The sequence below is a fragment of the Monopterus albus genome, unplaced genomic scaffold, assembly GCF_001952655.1.
Source record: "Monopterus albus unplaced genomic scaffold, M_albus_1.0 scaffold133.1, whole genome shotgun sequence".
NCBI lineage: Eukaryota > Metazoa > Chordata > Actinopteri > Synbranchiformes > Synbranchidae > Monopterus > Monopterus albus.
This window is the reverse complement of record NW_018128013.1, coordinates 1,656,272-1,680,097: the sequence shown is the minus strand read 5'-3', so window position 1 is coordinate 1,680,097 and position 23,826 is coordinate 1,656,272. Positions and strand designations below refer to the sequence as shown.

The window sequence follows — 23,826 nt, the reverse complement described above, 5'->3', positions numbered from 1 at the left end:
TAGTTGCAAGATATAATGTGCAAAAAAGATACAATATGTGGCCAGTACTAGGATGTTTTCCCTTTCTACAGGTGCCAAAAACAAAATAAGATTCATTCACAGTTCTTGTTTCTGTTTTCTGATTGGAGGATGTTTACAGATATGACTGATTTGACATATGGGTAGAGCAAAAAATAACAAAAAAACAAAACATATATATACATATGTATAGAGAGAGAGAGAGAGGGAGAGGACCAAAGTGGACATTTATTAATTTAAAATGTTGGGATCTATTGCTGTATCAGTTGACTGCATAAACTACCCCTGCTAACTTCTGTATTGTCCATTTTACTGTTTCTATAGTAACAAAGGTCCCTTGTATGATGCATGTGGTGCGTAAATGTAACAGTGTGTGTTATATAATAAATTTATATACACACGTGTTAAAGTTAAGAGAAAAGTAGCTGCTGCTGTTCCTTTTCACATGTTAGGCTAATAAAGTTTTAGGGGTTCTTAAAATATTTGTACATATGCTTGAAAATGTGTAACTCAAAGATACCAGCTGCGAAATGGATCTTTACATAAAATAGTTTTTCACCACATTAGCTGGAAACTTAATGTAATACAAAACTGTAAAATGTATATATATATTTTTTACCAACCATGTGATAGTAAAACTCTTAAAATGGAGGACAATAAAGCAACAGAAATGTGCAGTAAAATTACTATACTATATGGTACATAAGTCAGCAACTTGATCACTAGTGATAAAGCCTGAAATGTCTTAAGATAGATAACTGACTCCATCTAAAGCAGGGCATAAACTTAATCCAGATGCTGTCTCTTCATTAACAACATGTGAACTAAATTTACTAATGAGCAGTTACTTAGTGCATACAAAGCAATGATAAGTTCAAGTTAGAAGTGACCTTGTGACCTTGTTCCAGATGATATACAAAGAAATGTCTATTTCAACTGTACCCATTAATGTTTAAAACTTTGCGCTTGGGGCTTGGGTGTTTATGTGATGCATTGTTAAATATCTCAATCAAAGAGCCAAATTCTACTATTAAGCAATGCATAGTAGGACCTTGTAAAATAAAGGAAAATAAAGAATTTCATTCATGATGCTGGGAGGCATGCATCATTAAACACTGCATTTACTTTGGTCCGTTACGGTATCTATGCAGACTTACTAGTATTTAAATGCACTGCACAACCCACAATACATGGTCACTCTGGACTGTTTTTGCAGTTTTTGTCCTTTTATTTTAAAAAGAATATGCCTCAAATAATCAATCTCAGTGATAATTTAAAGATAGAACCCACTTGAAGCAACTATGCAAACATGAATAATGCTGACTGCCTCTCCAAACCCTGGCAGCAGTAGTACTATTTTCAATCCATTGAGATTCCACCTGTCCCGCAACATTTACCTCGGTGTCTTCTGTTTGAGGCTGCCTATTACATAGAAGCCTTGGTCGCAACTGTAACGGCAGACAGCCCCCACGTCGTGCCCTGAGGCCAGACAGTCTGCTGTTAGCAGCTTGGCATTGAATATGTTTGGGACCTCTGGACACTCTATCTTGCAGTAGGCCTCTGGAAAAGACCACAGCCCATCCTCCAAACACACCAACCTGTCACTGTCACCTGATGATTGGAGAGGGTGAGACAGGGGAGGAGGAAGATTGCAATTCAACAGGATTTCAAAAGAATGTCAAAGCATAGCTGGACAAAGAAAGGAAGGAAAGAATATGAACTTGCACAAACCTTTGAATCATACTTATAGCTATGTAGTTTGCTGTGTTATTATATATATGTACTGAAGTGCTTTTTTGACTGATTTTCTACAAATCATGTGTCATTATGTGTCATGGCACCAACCAGGGCTGCCTCAATCATGTGTTCCTGTGTGCTTTTGTTGTTCTTGTAATTTTTGTCGGTATTCTGCAACTCTGCCTGGATTACTTTTACTAGGGACGAGCTTCTGAACATCTGACAGCTCAGAGGAGAGAGGAGGAGGCATCTGTTTCTACATTAATGTAGGTTGGTGTAGGGATGTCACAGTGCTGGAAAGAACTTGTAATATGGATTTAGAGGCATTATTCATTAACTCTAAACCATTTTATTCTCCTAGAAAATTTTCCTTGTTTATCCTGGTTGGTATTTATATTTCGCCACAAAAATGCATTGCAGCACCTAGGCAACCGGATAATAAGTATAGAACAGAAACACTCAGATTCCCTGATCATTATGTTGGAGGATTTTAACAGAGCAAACCTTACCCATGAACTGACCAAATACAGACAAATACAAATAACACAAACACAGACAAAATGTCAGTTGTGCCACCAGGGACAAAAACACACTGGACCAATGCTATACTGTACTTAAGGATGCCGATCACTCTGTTGCCCATGCAGCCCTCGAGTTTTCGGGCCATTGCATGATCCACCTCATTCCCACTTGCAGACAGAAACTTAAAGCTGCAAAGCCTGTGGTTAAAACAGTGAGAAGACTGAAGAGGCAAAGTCAAAGCTACAGGCCTGTTTTGACTGTACAGACTGGGATGTTTTTGAGGCTACAGTTACATACTTGGATAAGTATACTGACATTGTATCAGCTTCTGTGAGGACATGTGTGTGTGCCCGTTAAGACTCTCTGTACATACAATACACCAATAAACCTTGGTTCACAGTGAAGCTCAAACAGCTCTGTCATGCCTGAGGCCTACAGGAGTGGGGACAGTACTCTGTACAACCCGGCTAAAAACACACTGACAAAGGAGATCAGAGTAGCAAAGGGGAGCTGCTCTGAAAGGCTTAACAATCAGTGTCTGGCTAGTGAGTATGGAGGAGCCTACAGAAGATCACCAGTTACAGGAGACCATCCCTCCTGCTGTGGAGAGCTACCAAATGGCTGATGAACTGAATGTGTTTTATTGTAGGTTTGAGAGGCAGAACTCTATACCCCTTTCTCACCTCATCTTGGACCAGCAACCAGTAGCTGCTTTCCCCAGGACCACCTCTCACCCCACCCCACCCCCACCTCTGAGGGTCTGTGAAAAAAGATGTGCATAGCCTTATTAAAAAACAAAAGATCAGAAAGGCACCAGGCTCAGACAATGTCACCCCCTCCTGCCTGAAGGTTTGTGCCGACCAGTTGGCTTCCATTTTCACACAGATTCTTAATAGATCACTGGAGCTTTGTGTAGTTCCCCTCCTGTTTTAAATGTTCCACCATCATCCCAGTTCCAAAAAAACCCTCCATCAGGGAACTGAATGACCAAAGACCTCTCGCTCTGACATCTGTAGTCATGAAGTGTTTTGAGAGACTGATGTTGACCCACCTGAAGCCCATCACTGTTGTTCTCCCTTTATACAACTGCACCTCAGGAGACCCCCTGTAAAAATCTTGAAGTTTACAAACACAACAGTCATCGGCCTCATCCAAGATGGAGATCAGTCGGCTTACAGACAGGAGGTTGAACAACTAGCCCTGTGGTGTGGTCATCACACCCTGGAGCTGAACACACTGAAAACAGTGGAAGTGATAGTGGATTTTAGGAGGAGGTTCCCCATCCTATCTCCACTCACTATACTTAGCAGCACTGTTTCAGTCATGGAGTCCTACAAGTTCTTGGACTCCACAATCTCTCAGGACTTGAAATGGACAACCAACATCAGTACCATCATCAAAAGGGTGCAGCAGAGGATGTACTTCTTGCATCATCTCAGGACGTTTAACCTGTTGCAGCAGGTGTTGATTCATTTCTATAGAAGAATCATCGAGTTTGTTCTCTGCACACCCATCACTGTCTGGTTTGGGCCTTAACTCACCATCAAAATGAAACTGGGTCCTTGATTTACTTCATAGGAAGCAGATAAACACAGCATTATTGCAGGAGACCCACCTCAGACCAACATGACTGCAGAACAGATTTTACACAACTGTGGCAGCTTCAGGGGATGGCTTGTGTAGGAAAGGGGTAGCAATCTTAATAAAACAGAGCTTGAATATTGTTACAAACTAGCTGGGAATCCATGGGGAGACTAGCCTAATGTTGTGAAAAAATAGAGATATATATATGCTTAAAAGGACCACATAATTTATGAAGCTCTGAATCCCTTTCTTACAACTTAACCTCTTCTTCACAAAGACGACCAGGGGGATAATCTTGGATGGGGGCATAAGGACCAAGCACCCTCTATTTTATCAATACCTTTTCTCTTTTTCTTCTGTCTTTCCCTTTTGTGCCCCCCCCCCTCCACCACCATCCACTTTAGGGGGAGGCAGTGCACAACCAGTGGCACACTACTCTGGAAGAGAGCTGGCAAGCATGCCGGACCTCAGACTGGGTAATGAGAACAGAGGATACAGACTCCATTTTGTTATTGCCCAAGTTCAGAGGAGTAATATTTTTATAGGTACTTGGAGATTTGACATATACCAGGTGTCCAAGGAGGAAATATTCCTTAAGAGTTTTACCACCGGGGAAGAGCCAGAGCAGTTTCTACTCCAGGTGCTTCCTAGCCTCTATGAAGGGGGTGGGGTTATGCCCAATATTCAGCATCTACAGTCAAGATATACGAATTCAAGATACTGACATGTAGTTCCCTCAAAATTCCTGGGTTCGGGTGACTAATTGACCTTTGTCAACCTGAGGGACTGCCACCAATAACTGACTTTTAGTTACAGGATCAAAGACGGAGGCACGCCAGACTACTTGCACTAAATTTGTCTGCCTTTGGCTTCAGACTGAAATGAGGAAAGAGCTCACCGACTCCTGATCAAACTGCTTCTTTCATAGGTTTGTTCCTGAATTCAACTTGTCAGCAGAAAGACTTACAGCATTCCAGCCCCATCTGGCCCTGTTCCTTGAAGGAAAAACACTTTCCTTCAATGTCTGACTGTTCAGAGTGGGCTGTCAATGATACTGGTTGTTCTACACTAGCCAAACAAACAGTGGCTGGTGGAAAACGTTCAGCTCCTGTGTGGCCAATCATAGCCCCCACTAGTATGATGGGACCTGCTTTCAAAGTCATGGGATTGATTTATCAGCCCTTTTAGATGCATTAACCCCATCACCATTTGAACCCTAGAAGCAGGTAAAGCTTAACACTGTCAAATTTCATACATACCATTCACTGCCCTCCTGCGGTCTTTATTTTCCATAAACTTGCAAAGCAGCCATTTTTTTGTAGACTACTGCTGTGTTTGTTTACACCTGTCGTATCGTACAAATGTTATTTACCTGTACTAGATTTGTCTGTGTTAAGTTTGGACCCAAATGCAACCCAACAGGAAGTTTGAAGAGTTCTTTAGTAACTTTAATGAGAACTTGGCAGGCAAAAAAAACAAGCATATTGCCAAGGCTTGATGTAAACATGGTATAAAACAAAGTGTATGGCTGAAGAACCAAAAAGCTTAATGATATTCTCAAACTTAACATGGTCAACATGAAACTGACAGGTCCACTTAAATAACAGGGCTTGTCCGCAGAGGCTATGCTGAACAGGTATACAAGTACCTACCTACCTACCTACCTACCTACCTACCTACCTACAGGAACAAACAAAGAATGCAAATAAACAGACTACTAGGCAGAACTAACAACAAAATTGCACCTGGCAAACACCACTAGAGAAGTGATTGGTAAAATAACAAGACAATACCTGGTGTAACTTATGTAGATAACCTACAGTACAATAGGTTATCTAAAGTTGATGAGAAAACAGTTGTGCATGAAACGAAACTGACCAGTGAATACAGAAATGACTCCTTAAATAGTTCACAGGCAGTCAACATTAAGGAAATTGGTCCAAAACCAGAAAACTCTTGAAGCAGTACAACAAACTGATGAAAGTCTGATAACAAACTGGCAAAGGAGGTGAGGGATTATAAAGGACAGACAGGGAAGGGTAATGAGAAACAGGTGAATGCAATTGAGGTCAATCATGGAGAGTCAAGCTAGGACTAATGAGAATAGCACAATGTAGGAGATAACTTCAAAGTAACACAGGAAGTGGCCAGATAACCATGACAGGATTTGTCATTGCTTGGAAATATATTTTCCAAACTTTATCCCAGATCCTTAAAATTGATCTGGAAACCAACCCTCTGGTTTTCTTTTTTGGCAAGACCAGACAGGAAGACAAGAGACTGACTCCAGCAAAATGCCATCCTTTGCCTCTATTTTGGCTAGATGTGCCATCTTACTCAGTTAGAAAGATGCTGCCCTGCCCAGCCATTTTTAGTGAGGCTGAGGGATATTATGTCCAGTTTAAAGCTAAAAAAAGTTTGTAACTCAACAATAAAAGTAAACAAATTAAATTTTTTTTTTTTTAATCCAAAAGGGATGAGGACCTTTTCTGAGGCACATTCAGAATCTTCATTCAATCACTATAATACCTTCCTTTTCTTCTTTAGTGTTTGTTTGTGACAGTAAAGCACAAAAATTTATACATTTATATTTATATATGCATTTTTCTATATAAAAACCTGACTTCTGACATTTTCAGGATTGCTCCATGGACTCAGTTTGAAAGTGCACAAGTCCTTCTCACATTACACCTTCTCCACACTGATCTAGCTATGATGGAACAGGGTACAATGAAATATCCCTTATATATGGAAAGAGGGCTTAGAGATAGTTTTGGACATGATGGGTAACCGGTGCAAGGTTATTCTGTAGGTGCTCCACTTCCTTGGATTTGTTCAGTAAACATTATGTATTTGTTGGGCACTACACATTTTTCCTGCTTAAAAATATTGTTGATGAAAGAATTACTCTTTATCTGCTTTTCCACATGAAAATGAAAAAATTATTTCTAGGAAAGCTTGCCTTTGTTGTTAAATTCAGTATTTTAGTTAGAATTATGTTTAAAGTGATAACACAAAAAATTTCACAAATATTTATGTATAGTTTTTATACACGCATGGCCATGTATTTCACAGTCATGTTCCCATGGGATTTAACAATGAATATTTTAGAATAGACAACACAAGACTAGAATACAACAGAATAGACAGAACCATACCTTACCTTGTAGTATGGCTGGTGATCCACAGGTGAAGGAACATTGTTTGCCAAAGGTGGTTCCCCAGGGGCAACTAAATATAGCGTGGTAGACATGAGACTGATCAGGCAGGCCACAGTCCACAGGCTGACAACTAACTATTCGATCCCATGAACCATGAAAACATTCCAGGTCTAGCTGTCTCTGGAAGAGGAGAGATTAGTTGTTGTTGGTACTGGTGCCGATTTGTGCTCTATTACACGTTATACTTTTACCCATATATTCCTAAAATTTAGTCTTAGAATTATATTGACACTTTCTTGGAGTTTTACAATCAATGTCATAAGTGAAACTGAAAATACTAAACATAAAACCTTGTTGACTCCCCTCATCACTCACAGGGGACATAATTAAATTAACCCAGATTTTGGAAGGAAAACATAATGCAAGCACAAATGATGAGTGAGAAAAAAAAGAAAATGTTACAAAGAATGGAACAAAGAACTATAATACTACTCTAGCAGTTGGAAGGAAGTACTGCATGTCCCATATGTGTTATTGCTTTTTTCATGAGACCTTGTTTCTGTTTGTCTTATATGTCAGTTAAATCTTGATGAATTTAAAATACAAATGTGTGCAAAATAGATCAGTGATATCTAGATGGATAAATATAATATGACAGTTGAAGGGCACTGTATGGTGTTATTTCAGTAGTGCAACACATAAGACAACATCTAGTGTACCTGGTGGGGTGGAGCTCTTCTGCCATTGAGGACAATGATACTGAAGCCATGGTGACACAGAACAGAGCAGTGAGAAGCTTCCCCTCCTCCTGTACATCTGCAGAGACATGCTAACATATAAATAGTTCTTTTGTTTGTTGTTTCAGATCTCTGATTGCTCAGTGTTCCATTCCAAAAGACCTACCTGACAGAGGCATGCTCTACCTGCAGAGGGCTGCAGGTGTCTATCTGGCACGGCCGCTGCAAACAGCTATTGCAGGGTTGGATGGAGAAAAAGAATTCGAGAAGGAGCAGGATGAGAGGTGGAGACAGACAAAGAAAGCAAGTCCTAAACTGATCACAAGTTATGTCTCATCTTATTCAAGCGAGATCACATTAAAAAGAAACTCCAAATCATATCACTAGATGGAAATTAACAATGCCTTGCACAAAAATGCCATGACTGAATATTTATTATTTAGACTTACTTAATAAATTGCAATAACTTGCAATAGACTGCAAGTTCTGTTTTTGAGAATATGCTTCCCCTGCTTATAGTGTAGGCTATATTAAAGTGCAGCTACACTGATTTTTCACATCAAAGTTTGTTTACAGGTCTTGGGGTGTGCTATTGCATATGTGAAAAAAAAGAAATGATGAGAGAAAGAAGTACAGCAGGCAACCACTGTACCACAGGTTGCAATGCAAAAATCAGGGCAGTACTGTTTTTAGGTTTTTCCAGGGGTCTCTATAGTCAATATTCTAAAAAGTACTTAGGAAAAAAAGGCAAATTCCCAAAGACAGAAGTTTTTTTTTCTTTTAACTTATATTCAAACATTTTCTTTGCTTAAATGAGAGCATTCAGTGTCTGTATTAAATATGATGAGATGTGTGCATATAATCCCTTGTTCAAGAACAGTAGAAAACTGACATGCTATGTGTGAAAGCATGCATGTTAATGTGTGTGTGTGTTAAGTAGGTAGTTGTGGGAGAGCCCACCCTCTGATGCGCACCCGGTCAGGGCGAAGGTGCTGAAATGGCAGGAGGTCCTCAGGGCTACCCCTCCCACTGCCACAGAGGGGGAGGAGAAGAGGAGGATAACAGAGGCCGTGAGGAAGAAGGGTTGAGAGAGGTCATGGGTCACATTCACTACCAACGGGTTCCGATGGCAAGAGAGGTCATGTGTGCCTAGATAGGTGGAAGAGTTTCCAGTAGTTTTTGAGCTTCAAATGTGACCAATTATCATTAGCAGTAGCACTATTGTATTTTCTTTTAAAAATCATCAAGAACATACAAAGAAATATAGGTAAAATATACCTAGTGAGTGATTTTTGCCAGTAGTATCAGACAGGAACATGGTGACTGTTCTCCGACATTGCTCCCCAGACCATGACCCGTCTGAAGCTAGGTACACCAATACAGAGGCTGCCACTCCAGGATGGACAAATCCCACCTGGATGGATCAATGGTAAAAGTGGCAAGAAAGAAAGAGCATATATATATATTTATATGAGATGCTATAAAAATACATTTGGACTTTTCAAAAAGTACAATTGTAAAAAGTAGCATGTTGGTCATAGCTGATCAATACATTCATTAATGTGGGGTTACTGTGAGCTAAAACATTTCACTGTAGATTTTCATCAGTCTATAGGATACACATCTGGTTTCCTGGTCCTGATTGGCTGTGCATTACAATGGACAAAATGGTTCATCATTTATAGGCCAGATAAAGATGTACTGTATGTCGTCCTTTACACAGTGTTAGCAGCTTCTCTTCTTCTTCTCATCTGCACAGTGGGTGGTGGAAATATAAGGACAGTATGAAGCTCATGTGAAACGGTTGGTGGCAGGGGGAAAAGTGGCTGATTTCTCCACATGTAGTTGTAGTAGAACTTGTCAATCTGTAGTCCTCTTCAGAAGTTAGCAGTGATAAGAGTCGAGCAACGCAAGCACTTGGCATTACAAATTAGGAAAGCAGGGAATTCCACACAAATAAATACAAATTTTGAAAAGCAAACAAGCTGTGATCATAGGCAGAGCAGCAGGTGGGTGCTGCACATGTCCTAACCAATGCACATGCTTGCATGCTATGACTGGAATCCAGTATAACTGCAGTGATTCCAAGTTGACCCCTGACCTTTTTTCTCTGTGACAGATCTTTTCATAATCATCTTTCAAGCAATCTGTGAGAATTTCATGCACAATTTTGGGTTGAATATCACATTAAAGATATTTTATAGGTTTTTCAGAAAATGGAAGGGCTTCCAAATGAAGACAGAACTGTTAAATGAGACAGATGCCTTTTAGAGAGCTGGCAGATGATAGGATATGATACTATACATTGGCTTTTCAAGCAAGGCAAGATACCGTATTTAAGGCAAGGGAGGCTTTTCAGAGACATTAAAACACATTTCAGGGAAATAGAGGTGTTTCAGGGGGAGCTGGCAGATATGCATGTTATAATGATGGCTTTTCAGGCTGTAAAAGAATATTGGGGGGTTTCTAGAGATTGCAGAATCTTCTGATAAAGAGGGTGTTTGTAAAAGAAGCAGGGGATGGAAAGAGGAGTCATTCAACAAAAATGTCGAAATGATTAGAAAAAAAGAATCAGCATGTGTGGGGGGGGGGAAGAGGCACGCTCCTGAGTGTAAAGGACTCTATAATCCAGAGCATGATGAACAAGCTTGTGAAGTTATCAGTCAACTCAACAGCTAGCCTACGCTAAATCTGAACCTGCAGAGTTGATTGTGGAAACTGTGCTATGGAAAGATGAACTAATACAAAACTACTAAATATGAGAACCAGACACAGATCTGCAATGGAAAGCCAGGTCCAGATACTGTGGAATACAGAAACCATAACATGCAGGTGAAGCACTATGTTGGAGCTGCAAAGATAAGCAGGAAAATTTGGGATATAAATCATTTGAACTGCAGCACTTGCCGTTGTACTTCTCTGTCAACACAGGGTTTGACAACAAAGAGAAATGTCATTCATAATAGACATCAATTTTAGTCACAAATAAATTAATTAGTTAATGATATGTAATTCTCAAGAATCCTTTTTAAATTATCAAGAACATAGTTGGCAGGAAATGTTTTGTTCCCTGCATTTTCTAGAACCATAATCAGAATCAGTGTTATCGGCCAGGTGTGTTGGACAAATGAAGGAATTTGACTCTGATATAGCAGCTCTCAATGTGTACGTACATACTGTATCAACAAGCAACGAAATGTGCATTAGGAAAAAAGATAAAAAATAAGAGTAAAGTACTTATAAATAGAGACTTGTACATATATATATTATATATATATATATGTATACAGTATGTATACACACACACACACACACACACACAGACACACAGTCTGCATTCAACGGATCTATATGTACAAGATATATTGACAGGTAATGAACTGAGGGTTATTGTCCAGTCATACTGTCATGGGTTAAGTGTTAATCAGAGTGATGGCCTGGGGGAAGAAACTGTCCCTGTGCCTGGTTGTCTTAGTGCACAGTGACCTGTAACGCCGTCCAGAGGGGAGGAGTTCAAACAGATTGTGCCCATGGTGTGAGGGGTCTGCAGTGATCCTCTTCACCCTCCTTTTGATCCGTGAGGTGTACAGGTCCTCCATGGAGGGCAGGCTCACACCAATGACCTTTTCTGCAGTCCTGACTGTCCGCTGAAGTCTGTACTTGTCCTGTTTGGTTGCTGAGCCAAACCAGACAGTAACGGAGGAGCAGAGAACAGACTGGATGATTCCTCTGTAGAACTGTATCAGCAGCTCCTGCGGCAGGTCGAACTTCCTGAGCCGTAACCTTACTAAGGCACCCGCTCGCTTCCCTTGCCAGCACTTCCTCCAGGTCCCATAGATGATCGGAAAGTCCACACAGCATCCTTCATTCACAAAAGTCAGAGAAAGGTGGTTTGGTGTGAGTCCGATGTTTAACAGTTCTTCTCTGGTGAAAGTAATCTGGGATGGGTTGCAAAAGACCGAGAAAACAAGGAAAAACAACAAACACAGGAGAGCACGAGTACATAAGGCAGCCATAGTCGTTGGCGCTATCTTTAATCTAAATTCTAAATTCATGATGACTAAGAAATCTATTTCTTATTACAAAATTATTATTCTAGCAGATGCAGGTATTTAAATATCTTCTGAACATCTTTGAATTATAAGCAATGACTTGATTAAACAACACTATTGCTATTAACTATTAGTTAATGTATTATAATCATCACTGAGGATTTCCAAGATTAGTATTCTTGCAGTCAAAGAAAAAATTGTAAATACAGAACAAGTACAAGGTTAGACATGATTTGGTGACCATCTACAGATTGCTAGAGCTCACAATTCACAACTGACCTGGAAAATGAGTAATTACAGTAATTAATGCACTGAATCATGCAACTGTTTGAAAGTCAGGAGTGTTTGCGTGTGTGGAGGTTTGAGCCAGGAGTCAGTGCAAGAGGCTGTTCAACCCCATTTAAAGTAGTGGAAAATGCTGGAAGCTGTTGAAGACAAAATAGCCACTCACAGTCATTCAGTGGAGGGGAAAACAGATACAGTATGCACATGCATGCACGCGCGCGCGCGCGCACACACACACACACACACACACACACAAACTTATACTCTGTATCTTTGTAAGGACACTCATTGACATAATGCATTTCCTAGTCCCTTACCCTAATACTTAACCATCAGAACTAAATGCCTAAACCTAACTTAAACTAATCCTAACCCTCAAAAATGTCTTTCAGAAAGTGAGGACCAGCCAAAATGTCCTCACTCTGTAGCAAAAAAATACAAAAAAAATATATATATAAAAAAATAACTTTGTGGTCCTCATTATGTAGCAAGTACAAGAACACACACACACAAATACCTTCAGCCAAAATGAATGTTCCAGGTCATTATTTGTGTCAGACTCGGCTGTGCAGGGGAACCAGGCATTGGTGGACAGTTTCTCGCCCACCTCTAGGTGCTGGTACCTGCAGAGCTTCACACAGAAAAAGGATACCTAAACTTAATTGTGCAACAAACAATAATAACTAATCCACAAACAGTAGACTATTCTTTACCTCCATTCACCTCTAGAAAGAAACTAGTAGTGAAGGAGTAGCATGGACATTTCAATTCAGCTCATATGCCCCATGTTCAATTCTCAACTCCCTACTGTTTTTCTTGCATTAGTGTGAGTTTACCTGAAGTAATATTTTTCTTAATCTTTCATTTTTTTAAATCTCTTACCTGTGTAATATTGACCACAATTCTAGGTTTATTGTCCAAATCCTAACTGTTAGCTGACTTTTTAATGTGAAAAAACTTTATGTGAAAACTGTTTATTCCACTGGTTACATATTATGGCATGAACTAAATAGTGATATAATCACATTGCAAAGTTTACTGTGGAGCAGTAAAAGGTTTTCAAAATGTGCATTACATATTTTGCTCTAATTTAATTAATTATATTATACTATTTGGTACCTTGAAAAGAGTGAGTAGAGTAGGATAGCATTTGACAGGCCATGATGATTTTATTAAAGATTTATTATTATTATTATTTATTACATCTTTCCTCATACAGACAGTGTACCATGAGGTTTGCCAGTTTTGAGATGCTGGAACCAATGTGCCTGACGCCAAAAACCCTCCCGTGATAAAAGTGGACTAAATCATATTGTTTGCCCAGGCAAGAAGAACTTTATTAACTATATGATACTGTATGTATCTTATGCTTTATTTGTATGTGACCGACTTTGTAGAGGAGCAAGGCTGATGTAAGAATATTTCAAAAGCTGATGTAATGTCAAATAACAGCAATAATGGAACTGAGAGGTGTTATGTGATTTCCGTGGGACTAATAAAGGTTTATCTTATCTTATTCAGAGTTGCTGTCCTGGCTGGTCGGCGGAGGCATTCAGCCGCAAAGCAGTCTTTCTAGTTCTTTATAAAGTAATTATACTGCAGATAAACTTCTCTCATCTTCTGAAAAGGTATTTCATCAACAGTTCATCTTCCAATCATTATCTTAGATCACAAGACGCATATCTGCTGCCTGTCTCTAGATTATAGGCAGAGAAGGGAAAGAAAGCTTTCATGTTTCCTGCTCCAGTTACAGTTTAAGAAATGCAGTGAGAAGAACTTTCCATCTGGAGTCAAGGCTATTGTAAAGTCTATAGTAAAGGATTACTTTACTAAGTGACATTTGCTCTTGTGTCCTTCTCTACTGTTAGGCTATTTGACCCACAGTACATACATTGTCACCAAAAGGCTCCTAAGCCCATTAAATAAAGGGGGAAAAGGAAACAATTTCTAAAACATAACTGTTATTTGGGCTGATTTTTGCTTATAGTGTTTAATCTAAAACCACAACCTGATCTTTCATAATAAATTTAACAATAAACTTAACCTGGTAATAAAAAAGTTGAAATAAATACATTTTTAAAAAGGTAGCAGAGCTTTTTGTCTTCCGTTGTGAAAACTTGTTAATAGATCAACTAAATATTAATTTGCCTGAAATTTGCCCTGTGGAATTCCAGACTCATCAGAAGCAGGTGTGACTCACCGGCATCAAAAAAAAAAAAAAAGCCATATAGCTTTAAGCCAAACATAGTAGCCTGGCACACCTCCAGCAAGTAAACAATAAAAAATGTATGCACCATCTTTAATTTTACATGGACTGTATTGATTTTAATGTAATTTACTGTGTCTATAATTAGAGGTTGTGTGGTTGTTACTTAATAAACAGCAGAAACAAATGTGAACTTTCTACAACTGATAAGGAGAAGTTCACCTAATATCTAGTACATCTGGTTTTTAACACTTGTCCAAAAACAATTTTATTAACACCAAATGTTTGAAAGGATTCGTCACTTGAGTAGCCAGTGGGAATCATGAAATTTACAGAAGTATGAAGTTCTTATCTACATCAGGACTTGCAACAGGAAAAAACTTCTCCTGATCTATACATAAAATGCACATAGGAAGCCGGAGTACCCGGAGAGAACCCACGCAAGCATGGAGAGAACATGCAAACTCCACACAGAAAGGTCCCAGGTGGGGCCCGAACCCGGAACTTTCTCGCTGTGAGGCAACGGCGCTAACCACTGTGCCACTGTGCTGCCCGATTTGGAGAATTTATGCTAATAAAAATCATGCATAGATTCATGTGTTTTTGAGACAACCAAGAGGTTGAGAAATGCAGTCAACTATTGACATTACTGCCAAAGGGTTGAAAATTTCCATAATGGTCTCCACAGGGAGTTTATTGTTACCTGAATTATTTATGTGCCCTGTGATTCATATTTCATACCATGTTCAGGGATGGCTCTCCGGTGGCAGCGTGGGCAGGACAGCAGTTGGAGTCCTGGTGAGAAGCAGTGGCGATGGATGCCCACTGGTCTGTGTAGCCCAAAGGTGTGAAGTAACCACAGTCCTGAACACTGGAGCCCCGCTCAAACTCCTCACATACACCATCACCATCAAAAACATAACACTGACTGGGTTCACCTTGGGAGACAGAGGAGGATTTATGAAAGAATATAAAACCTGGTTTCTTAATCTGGCAGGGAACCAAATCTGAGCAAATTTATTCTTTTTTTTGGGGGGGGGGCACTATTAACATTAGCCACATCGACTCAGCCATATCTGACTCTCTATGCTGCCAACAGACTGTAAATTATGGAAGGAAATAAACTTAAACTTTAACTAATTATTGAGCAGTAATTCACCAATGTTTAAGTATGAGAACCTAATATGTGACTTTGGTCTTAAAAGTACCTCAGTGGGTCATCAGGTGACAACAACAGCATTATGTAGCCTTAGAGGACTGTCAAGGCAGTGGGGTGTAAAACTCATTCTGAGTTTGAGATTGCTTTTGCTGTTATTGTGTCTGCTAATACATTTTGAATTCAGTATTTTTTAGCAACTCATTTTTTTAATCAATCCTCAAAAATTCAATAAAATTTAGCAAGAGGAAAACAATACACAGTTACTCAGTACCTGTCCATGAGAGCAGAAATTTGGGCTGAAGTACTAACACTTAATTACATCATTACAAACCTAGTTCTGGCCGTAGTGAATGGCAGGGAATTGATCCCAAAAGCACCTCTTGGTCAGCCAGTTGATTCTTAGGATCTAAAATTCTTTAGATAAATATGCTCTGTTGGACCAATATTTTAGGCTGTTCATGGTAAATTAGGATTTATTAAGCACACCTCTTAAAAAAGATTTTACATAGTTTGCTGAAAAAAATAAAATTGACATGGAGGCAGTTTAGCAAAATTGAAACTTCCCAAAAACACTAACAAGTAGAACAAATAGGTTTTTGCTTTTTCTCTTTTCTTTTTGCTACTATTTCCAAGATCAAGAAGAACTTTTGCAGTTAAGTTTGTACATACTTTTTAAGCTTGATTTTTTCGCAATTGCTTTTACCTGTGATTGTTCGTTTGTTTGTTTACAGCATAACTCAAAATGCAATAAATGGATTTTGATTAATTTTTTGGAGAGGTAGGGTAAGGCCCTGGGATTATATTAGATTAGAGGATCAGATTTTGGTGCTGATCCAGATCATTATCAGGATCCATGAATTTATAAAAGGATTCTTCATCATTGTGCAATAGGGTCAATTTCAATATAATTACTTCTAATTCCACACACAGTGCCTACAATGCTTGGACAACAATTGGACAATAACATCCCCATAAGATCTACCAAACCTCAAACTATGATCTGGATCCAAGTAATATCCCAGATCTGGTAATCCAGAATGTTAAAATATAGAGGGGCCACAGAAAACTCACTATTGTGAGACAAAAAATAATGCTATAGACTTGCAGAAAAGATCAGGTTCTAGCTGAAACTCTGCTGAGTCAATAGGGTATCAAGAAATCTGACAAAGTTACTAAGCTAGATCCTGAAGAAAACTACCATTAGTGAAATATCTTTTTTTTTCTTGAAAAACTTCCAAACTAATAATGTTATCAATGTGATTCCACATGCTAAGGGTAGGTTTTCATGGTCAAGGAATCATAATATGAGGTTCACACTATCATCGGAATATTGCTTTTAGGTGTAATGGCATTATGGGGACACTGATCTGCCTTGGCAGAGGTTTGCACTCTCTGAGTGCTGTCTGCTTTAGTCAAAGTTATTTGACATCAAAGTTAGCCGTTCCTGTAGGCTAGTGGTTTAAAATCAGGGTTGCGTCAGGAAAGGCACGTGCCAAATGTCAACATGCGAGTCGTCAGTGTGACGGGAAAAGCCGAAAGTGACTTTCTTATTTAACATCAAAGTTCTAGATTTGGCTCTTTAATGATATGATGTGAAATAAGATCAAAGATGCTTTAAGATTTTAGTATAAGGTAAAAATAATACATAGTAGGCCTAATAATATAATATTACATTTAGACTTTATTAAGTGTGTCATCGATGTTAATTGAATTGTAGCAAGAAGGAACAGGCTATTATACTTCCTGTGACACAGTTGTGGTTAAGCCCGTGGTTCTCAAACATTTTTTGTCATTCCCCACTTAAGAGGGTGGGCGAATTTTCAAGCCCCACTTGTCAAAAAATGAAATCGGCCAATTTTTAAATTTCAGATGTCTTGAAATATCAAATAACACCAAGTTCAAAACAGATCAAATATAAGTGCAACTGTATCGTTTGACAGGGGGATAGTTTTCAATTTTGCAGCACTTGTCTCATCCAGCATAATCGACACCATGTCTACAGCACTACGTACACTATTGGCCCTCTGTGTGAACACTTCCTTATATTGTTGTGCGGCAGTTAACATGCCGACGGTAAACTGTTATTGTTGCAATATGGTTCCACTTTTTTCTCCCAGGCTGCGAGCTGATGTTATTTTAATTTACTTGTATTAATGACCCATTTCTAATTTTTTCTTTTCATTGCGCCCCACCTGTCATGTCTTCCTACTAGTGGGGTGTGCCCCACACTTTGAGAACCACTGGGTTAAGCAATGAACATTAAATTGACATAAGGTGCTACAGTAGTTTATCGCAAAAGGAATGGCAAGATTAAGCTGAACACCAGCTTGTAATGGAGCAGCTATTCATAAAACATCTAGAAAACCCACACAAAAAAAACAGCTGCAGACGCTGGACAGAGCTCTGTCAGAGAGTAGTGCACAGTTGGCTTCAATTAGTTGGCGGAAATATGTTTCTGATAAAAAGCCAATTACACTAACACATTTTAACACAATACAGTATTGTCATCCTGAATATATTTGGCAATACTACAATGAGTGAACTCACCAAATACTCCACCCTGTTTAACAACACCTATGAAAATGATTAAATTATTTTAATTCCAAGAAAGACCTGTACTATCCATTACTTGTAATTTAAATCCATAGTCTATTGTATATTATACATTACCCTACATGTCTTACTGTAAATATCAATTGTACATATCTATCTATAAATTAGTTCTGACTGTAGATATTGTAGATACTGCACACACAGACCAACTTTTTTTTTAGTTTATATATGTATAAAATTTGTGCATGCTGTAACCATTATTTAATCAGACAGTTAACATTTTTAATAAAAAAAAACAGTATAATCTATAAACCAACCTGAAAGTAGCATGTTTTATCAGGTATAACAAATGTGCGTCATGAGATGATTATAAAAGTAACTGTTTTGGTAACTGTACAACTGTGGTTAAGATAAATCAGCATAGTGGGATTTAACTGCATCAGGTAAATGTGTCAAGAATACCTAAACAAATCTTGTCTCTGAATAAGACGTATCACTGAATAATTGATTTTAAGTGCTGGCAATTTGAGAACATCTGTTTTTGCCTGATTGTTTCCCTTGCTAGACATGATGTCTTTTATTGTAAAACAAGAGCTGTAATAGCTTCAGTCATTGCATGACAATTTTTCCTTGTTTCCCTGACAAATAAACTGACTGGATGATGGAAATTTTAGCCCTGTAACAAACTTTCATAACACAAACCCTTACACCACACGAATAACTACCATCCAGCTGCCTGTGAAAACAATACACAGCCTCAAAATGTATACTGCCTTTTCTCAAATGACCTGTCACATCTTCTTAGCAGTATATGGAATATTTATCACTAAGATCACCAAACAATTGGATATTTTAAAAGTCATATTTATTCAGCTTGTGTTAACAGAGGCATAATCTTTCCATTGGTTTTGGGTCAACTCCCTTCCATGTGTGTTGTGAGGCTTCTGTCTACATGCTTCAGACTGGGCAAGGGTTCAGACACAAAGTACTGTGTTTGTGTCATATTTCTCTGCCTTTTGTATTATGGATAACAGTATATGGGATTTACATGAAAAGGGTTGCACTCTTTTTAATCACTTGCAAAGAATTTACACATGAATGGACTGTACATTAGTGCACAGGTGCTGATATTTTGCACACATACCAGGAAACTCAATACAAACTTAAAAAACTCCCCAAAATGTATCTATTGCAATGAGCCAACAATAATGCATATGGCACTTTTATGATAATTTGAAACTATTGTAGGAAAAAATACATAACAGAAAATACATGGGAAAGTTAGAGTTTAAAGGTTTAAGAGCCTTAAAGAGCCCATGGCATGCTTTTCTGTGTTTTCTGACTTAGCTACAATGTTACAACGATTTATTATCATATTAAATGTAACTGAAAGCTCAAAAAACAATGTTTACCTGTATTGCTGTACTTCTATGCAGAAACAACTCAGTTCATACAAAAGAGTTTTTTCAACTATGTAAAGTCTTATGCAGTAGTTTAAGGATTTTCTTGAATGATCATATACTCCTGGCTGTGCGCATTCATGTTTATGTGCCTGACATCCACCACTGTGATTTTAAAACTGGAATTCTTCAACTGCACCCAGTTTTCTGGATATATTGTACCTCCTGCTGCCAGCACTGTGGCCAGAGGATGTGAAGAAAACCACAGGACCTGAGGTTACTGCATATTCAGGAACATTCTTGTACAGCGACTCGCTGCTTTACCTGACAGGGTCTAAACTACAATCAGCCCACCAGGGAAGCACCCTGGGGCAGTGAATGATCAGCTGATCAATGCTGGATTCCTCCAGAGCACAGTACCTGTTTGCTTTGACAGTTTGAGGCCAATGTGTCTGCCGCATCTGATGTGTTGTTTCTGTAGACAATTGTAAGGCTGGAGAAGTTACTATGTCTGCAATATGCCAGTTAAAATATGGGGTTTCTCAATTGCCCACTTTGTTAAGAGTGTTACACATATCTTTTCATTGGTACATAACCGTTGTTTACCTATCTATGGAGGAGAAATTTAAATAAATTAATGCTGTTGTGGTTCATCATGATGTCCACTTTCACATTCTGGCTCCAACATATCAGGTAGGATTTGAGGTGTTGTCACTGTTGAAAACATTGCTTATTTGTTTATACACTGTCATAGTTTCCTCACTGGCAACGGGAAATGTGTGTGCTCATGAAATATCCTCGTTTTCAGGAGGAGGCCCTTGGGTTTTATTGCTGTGAAATAATTACAGACCATTTGGAGTCATTATGGGTGCAAAGCTAATCTAGAGGTACCCAAGAATAAACATTACATGGCTGGAAACGAGTATGCCCTTGGCACTTAAACAAGTGAAGCTTTCTTTCAGTGATTAAATCTTGAACCCCCACCAAACTGTTTTCCAGTAAGCACATGACTCATTGAAATACAAATTAACTATCCATTTTGTTTCTCCTCTTTTTTTTAAATGTTTCTTACTGATAGTGGTGCTGTCAGTCTCTGCCTACTAGGGGGCAACTAGGGGTTCAATGTTTTACCCAAGGACATTTCGACATGTAGACTGGTGAGACTGGAACTTGAACCATCAAGCTAACAAATGGAAAATAATTGCTCTACCTCCACAGCCGCCCCATAACTTATCATAACCCCACCCCACCCCGTTGGTCTGTTGGTCAGAATTGCAAGGTGGTGGTGGCCTCCAATCATTTGGGTCATTGTACACAAGTTGTCAGAAGCAAAGGCTTTTACAGCTGATTGTGATGTCTCTCACTGGGGAGAGCTATCCAGCTGGTGCAGATGAGATTTGATGATAATAATAAACCTATTACTGACTGTAGATAAAGCATGTTACACAAAATGAAAAATGGCAACAGTTTCTAAAACATAACTGTTATTGTGAGCTGATTTTTGCTTACACTTTCCAGTCTAAAACCACAACCTGATCTTTGATTACAAACACTAAACTTCATTTATCTGTATTCCCAAGATTACATCAGTTGCTTGAAAGCTTATAAAGGCCAAAACGTATTTAATAAGGGAAACATGGCTGATTTATGTTTTGAGACTGAACGGTGTGCTTTACTCCTGAAGTGTTTTCTGGTGTTTCTTTGCCAAACTAATGTCCAAATCCCTCAGATTTATAAACAAGACTTGTGATTTAGCAAATCAAAAGCTCATTTTTTGCCCTTTAGCGTGTGTGTCTTCTTTTAGGTTGCTGTGATGTTACATTAATGGTTTGTGGAATCAGTTCAAGCCAGAACCTTTTACATCTTGTAAATTAAATTGTTTGGATTTTTCTTAATGCCGTTGCATGCACAAATTACATTTCTGACTATTTAGTGACTGCACTTTTACAATAAAAATGTATATGATGTTCATGTTTTACATGTAAGATAGAGGCAAGAGTTGGTGGATTTGATGTTTGACGGTAAAAAAAAAAAAGAGTTGTGATTGTTCTGAAAGAAAACCCACAGCTCAACAAGCTTCGAACTTTAGTCTTTGCAAAAACTCATGATGGACCAAAGACTTACTTCTTTCTGCACTAGAAGGAACGGAACTCACTCACCATTACAGTTGAAGCCCATCTCCTTATGACATTTCATAGAGCAGCCATCCCCATTCAACAGATTACTGTCATCACACTCTTCTGTCCTACAGACAGAGGGCAATCCTCATCAACTTTATATCCAATACCATCTCAATTTTCAGTGTCTGATTGGTCATCACAGTCATTAGTCATGTTAGCATAGTCACTAAAGAGCACAGACCCCTGTATGAGGCCATCCCCACAGTAGGACTGCCCATGGGTATAGAGGAGAGGTGGGGAGGGATCACTGAGGAGTCCGCCTGCTTCCACCTGGACTGTGTACTGGTACTTCACTCCCTGCCTCACAGAGCTGGAGAGAAGGGGAGGGAAGATGAGGGAGAGAGGAGAGAATGCAAACAATTGTAACTGGCATAAAATTATTAAATAGAAGTCTGACATTTGTTATGTTCTTTAGAGTCGCAATAAGCATGATTTTTACTGCTCTGTGAAACAAACTAATCACACAATCTCTACAAACCCCAACAACTCACAACAACTAAAGCAGAACTCATGCTCACAGTCTTACAGTATCTTTTCTCTGTAACCTTGCAGGATCCAGTAACCTGAAAGGTCCACAGCCGGAAGTATGTGTAATGATATCTTGGCTGCAGTGTCAGAGCTATTGATCTGTTTGGTTGGCTTTGTCTATAAAAAGAGCCTCCACCCTGTTTTCTCAGCACAGATCTATGACTTTTGTATCTGCCTGTCTGAAAAGTTATCCAGGAGAAGCACAGCCTTAATATACAGTATGTCTTGGGTTTCTCCAGACTCTTTAAATTCCCTTCATTAATTATGGATCACTTAAGGAAAAAAAATAGAACTCGAGGTGACTAAAATGGAGTCTGAGAAAAAAAACTTTCATTGATTTGAAAAGGAGATAAAATTGCATGACCTATTATTTGTTACTTAATCCACAAAACAACAACAAAACACCAGGATTTACAATACTGCAGGAGGCATTTCCATTGTATAACCTTTTTTCCAGATATTCAATGTTTGTGTTTTCAAACAGAAGAGACCATAGCAATTGATGACTCATATTGCCAAGAGTTAGACTGCATTGGTGTTAGGTTTAGCGACCAGGAAGCAGTGGGGACCCAATATGCACACTCAGACCAGACAAACTAGGGAGCAGGGCAGACACAGCTAATACAACCAGAGTAGAGGAGAGAACTGACTGAGCGTTGGGGAATAGTCAGAGGCGACAAGCGGTCACTGCGTGAGGAGGACTAGGCAAAAAGAGTCAGGGCAGTGTGGGGAGTTATGGGGAATCATGTGCTAGGTGATGTTGTTGTAGAGGGAAGGTGTGTGTGTGTGTGTGTGTGTGTGTGTGTGTGTGTGTGTATTTGAGTGTGGAGGTGAAAACAGGTGGAGTGAAGACCGGTGGATCTGGAGGAGGCAGTCAAAGAGAGAAGGACTAGCACAGTTTGAGAATGCTGGGGCTTGAGGGAGTAAGCTCGCTGAACTGGGGAAAGGACCAGGAAGAGGTGAGTAGTGACAGTCAATGAGTACAGAGAGTGAAACACATTTAGCTGACATGAAACCAGGGAGAGGTGAGTTGTCTGTTGATGTTGTGGAGTTCCGTAAGCAAGGCACACTGGAGCAAAGCCAGGAAGAGGTGAGTTGTTCAGTCGCCGTTGTGGAGTTAGTGAGTGAGGCGCACTGCTGCACAGAGACCAGGAGAAGAGACAAGCCAGGACAAGAGCCACGATCAGAGATCCTTGGGGAGACACAATGATCTGGCGATGAGGACATGCCAGCAAGCAGCTTAAGATGGAGCTGGTTAGTTGTCCACAGGTGTGCTAGATGTGCCTTGTTGCCTAGACCGGCTGCTAGCAGATGAGGAGGCAGAGGTGCCAGCTGCAGACACTACAATTGTCTTTGTTAATGTTGTTGCATCTTTCCAGATTTCATTATTTAATCCTCTGTTATGTATATACTGCTTAAAATAATAAAAATCAACCCAAACACACTCTCTGCAAGGCTGTATACAGCTTCTCATCATGTTGCTTATTCTATTTTAAATTTTCTTTCAGCCTGAAATTATTTTACTTAGATGAAATCCTAATGTTCATTTCTATGGGTTCTTAGACTAAAACAAAAATGTTTATGGTTTTCTTTGACAAACACAAAACTAAAATGTCCAGAGTTTTAGTCAACTAAAAACTGACTGAGGTGCAAAGAAGCCAGAGTTTGAACTTTTTTCTCTATCTCTTGTTTACTATTTTTTTG

The 23,826-nt window shown here is 39.1% G+C and overlaps 1 protein-coding gene across 2 annotated transcripts in view; it reads right to left on the bottom strand.

Annotated features, from left to right (window-relative positions):
- pappa2 (pappalysin 2) overlaps positions 1-23,826 on the bottom strand; it is a 108,469-nt gene that overhangs the window by 27,340 nt on the left and 57,303 nt on the right. For both annotated transcript variants that reach the window (XM_020613382.1, XM_020613383.1), the window contains exons 12-21: positions 21,776-21,904; positions 21,574-21,659; positions 15,044-15,240; positions 12,614-12,727; positions 9,038-9,173; positions 8,734-8,908; positions 7,926-7,991; positions 7,742-7,838; positions 7,025-7,202; positions 1,416-1,629 (exon numbers count right to left, since the gene is read on the bottom strand). In XM_020613382.1, coding sequence (XP_020469038.1) covers positions 1,416-1,629; positions 7,025-7,202; positions 7,742-7,838; positions 7,926-7,991; positions 8,734-8,908; positions 9,038-9,173; positions 12,614-12,727; positions 15,044-15,240; positions 21,574-21,659; positions 21,776-21,904 — 1,392 coding nt within the window. The remainder of the gene's footprint in view (positions 1-1,415; positions 1,630-7,024; positions 7,203-7,741; positions 7,839-7,925; positions 7,992-8,733; positions 8,909-9,037; positions 9,174-12,613; positions 12,728-15,043; positions 15,241-21,573; positions 21,660-21,775; positions 21,905-23,826) is intronic.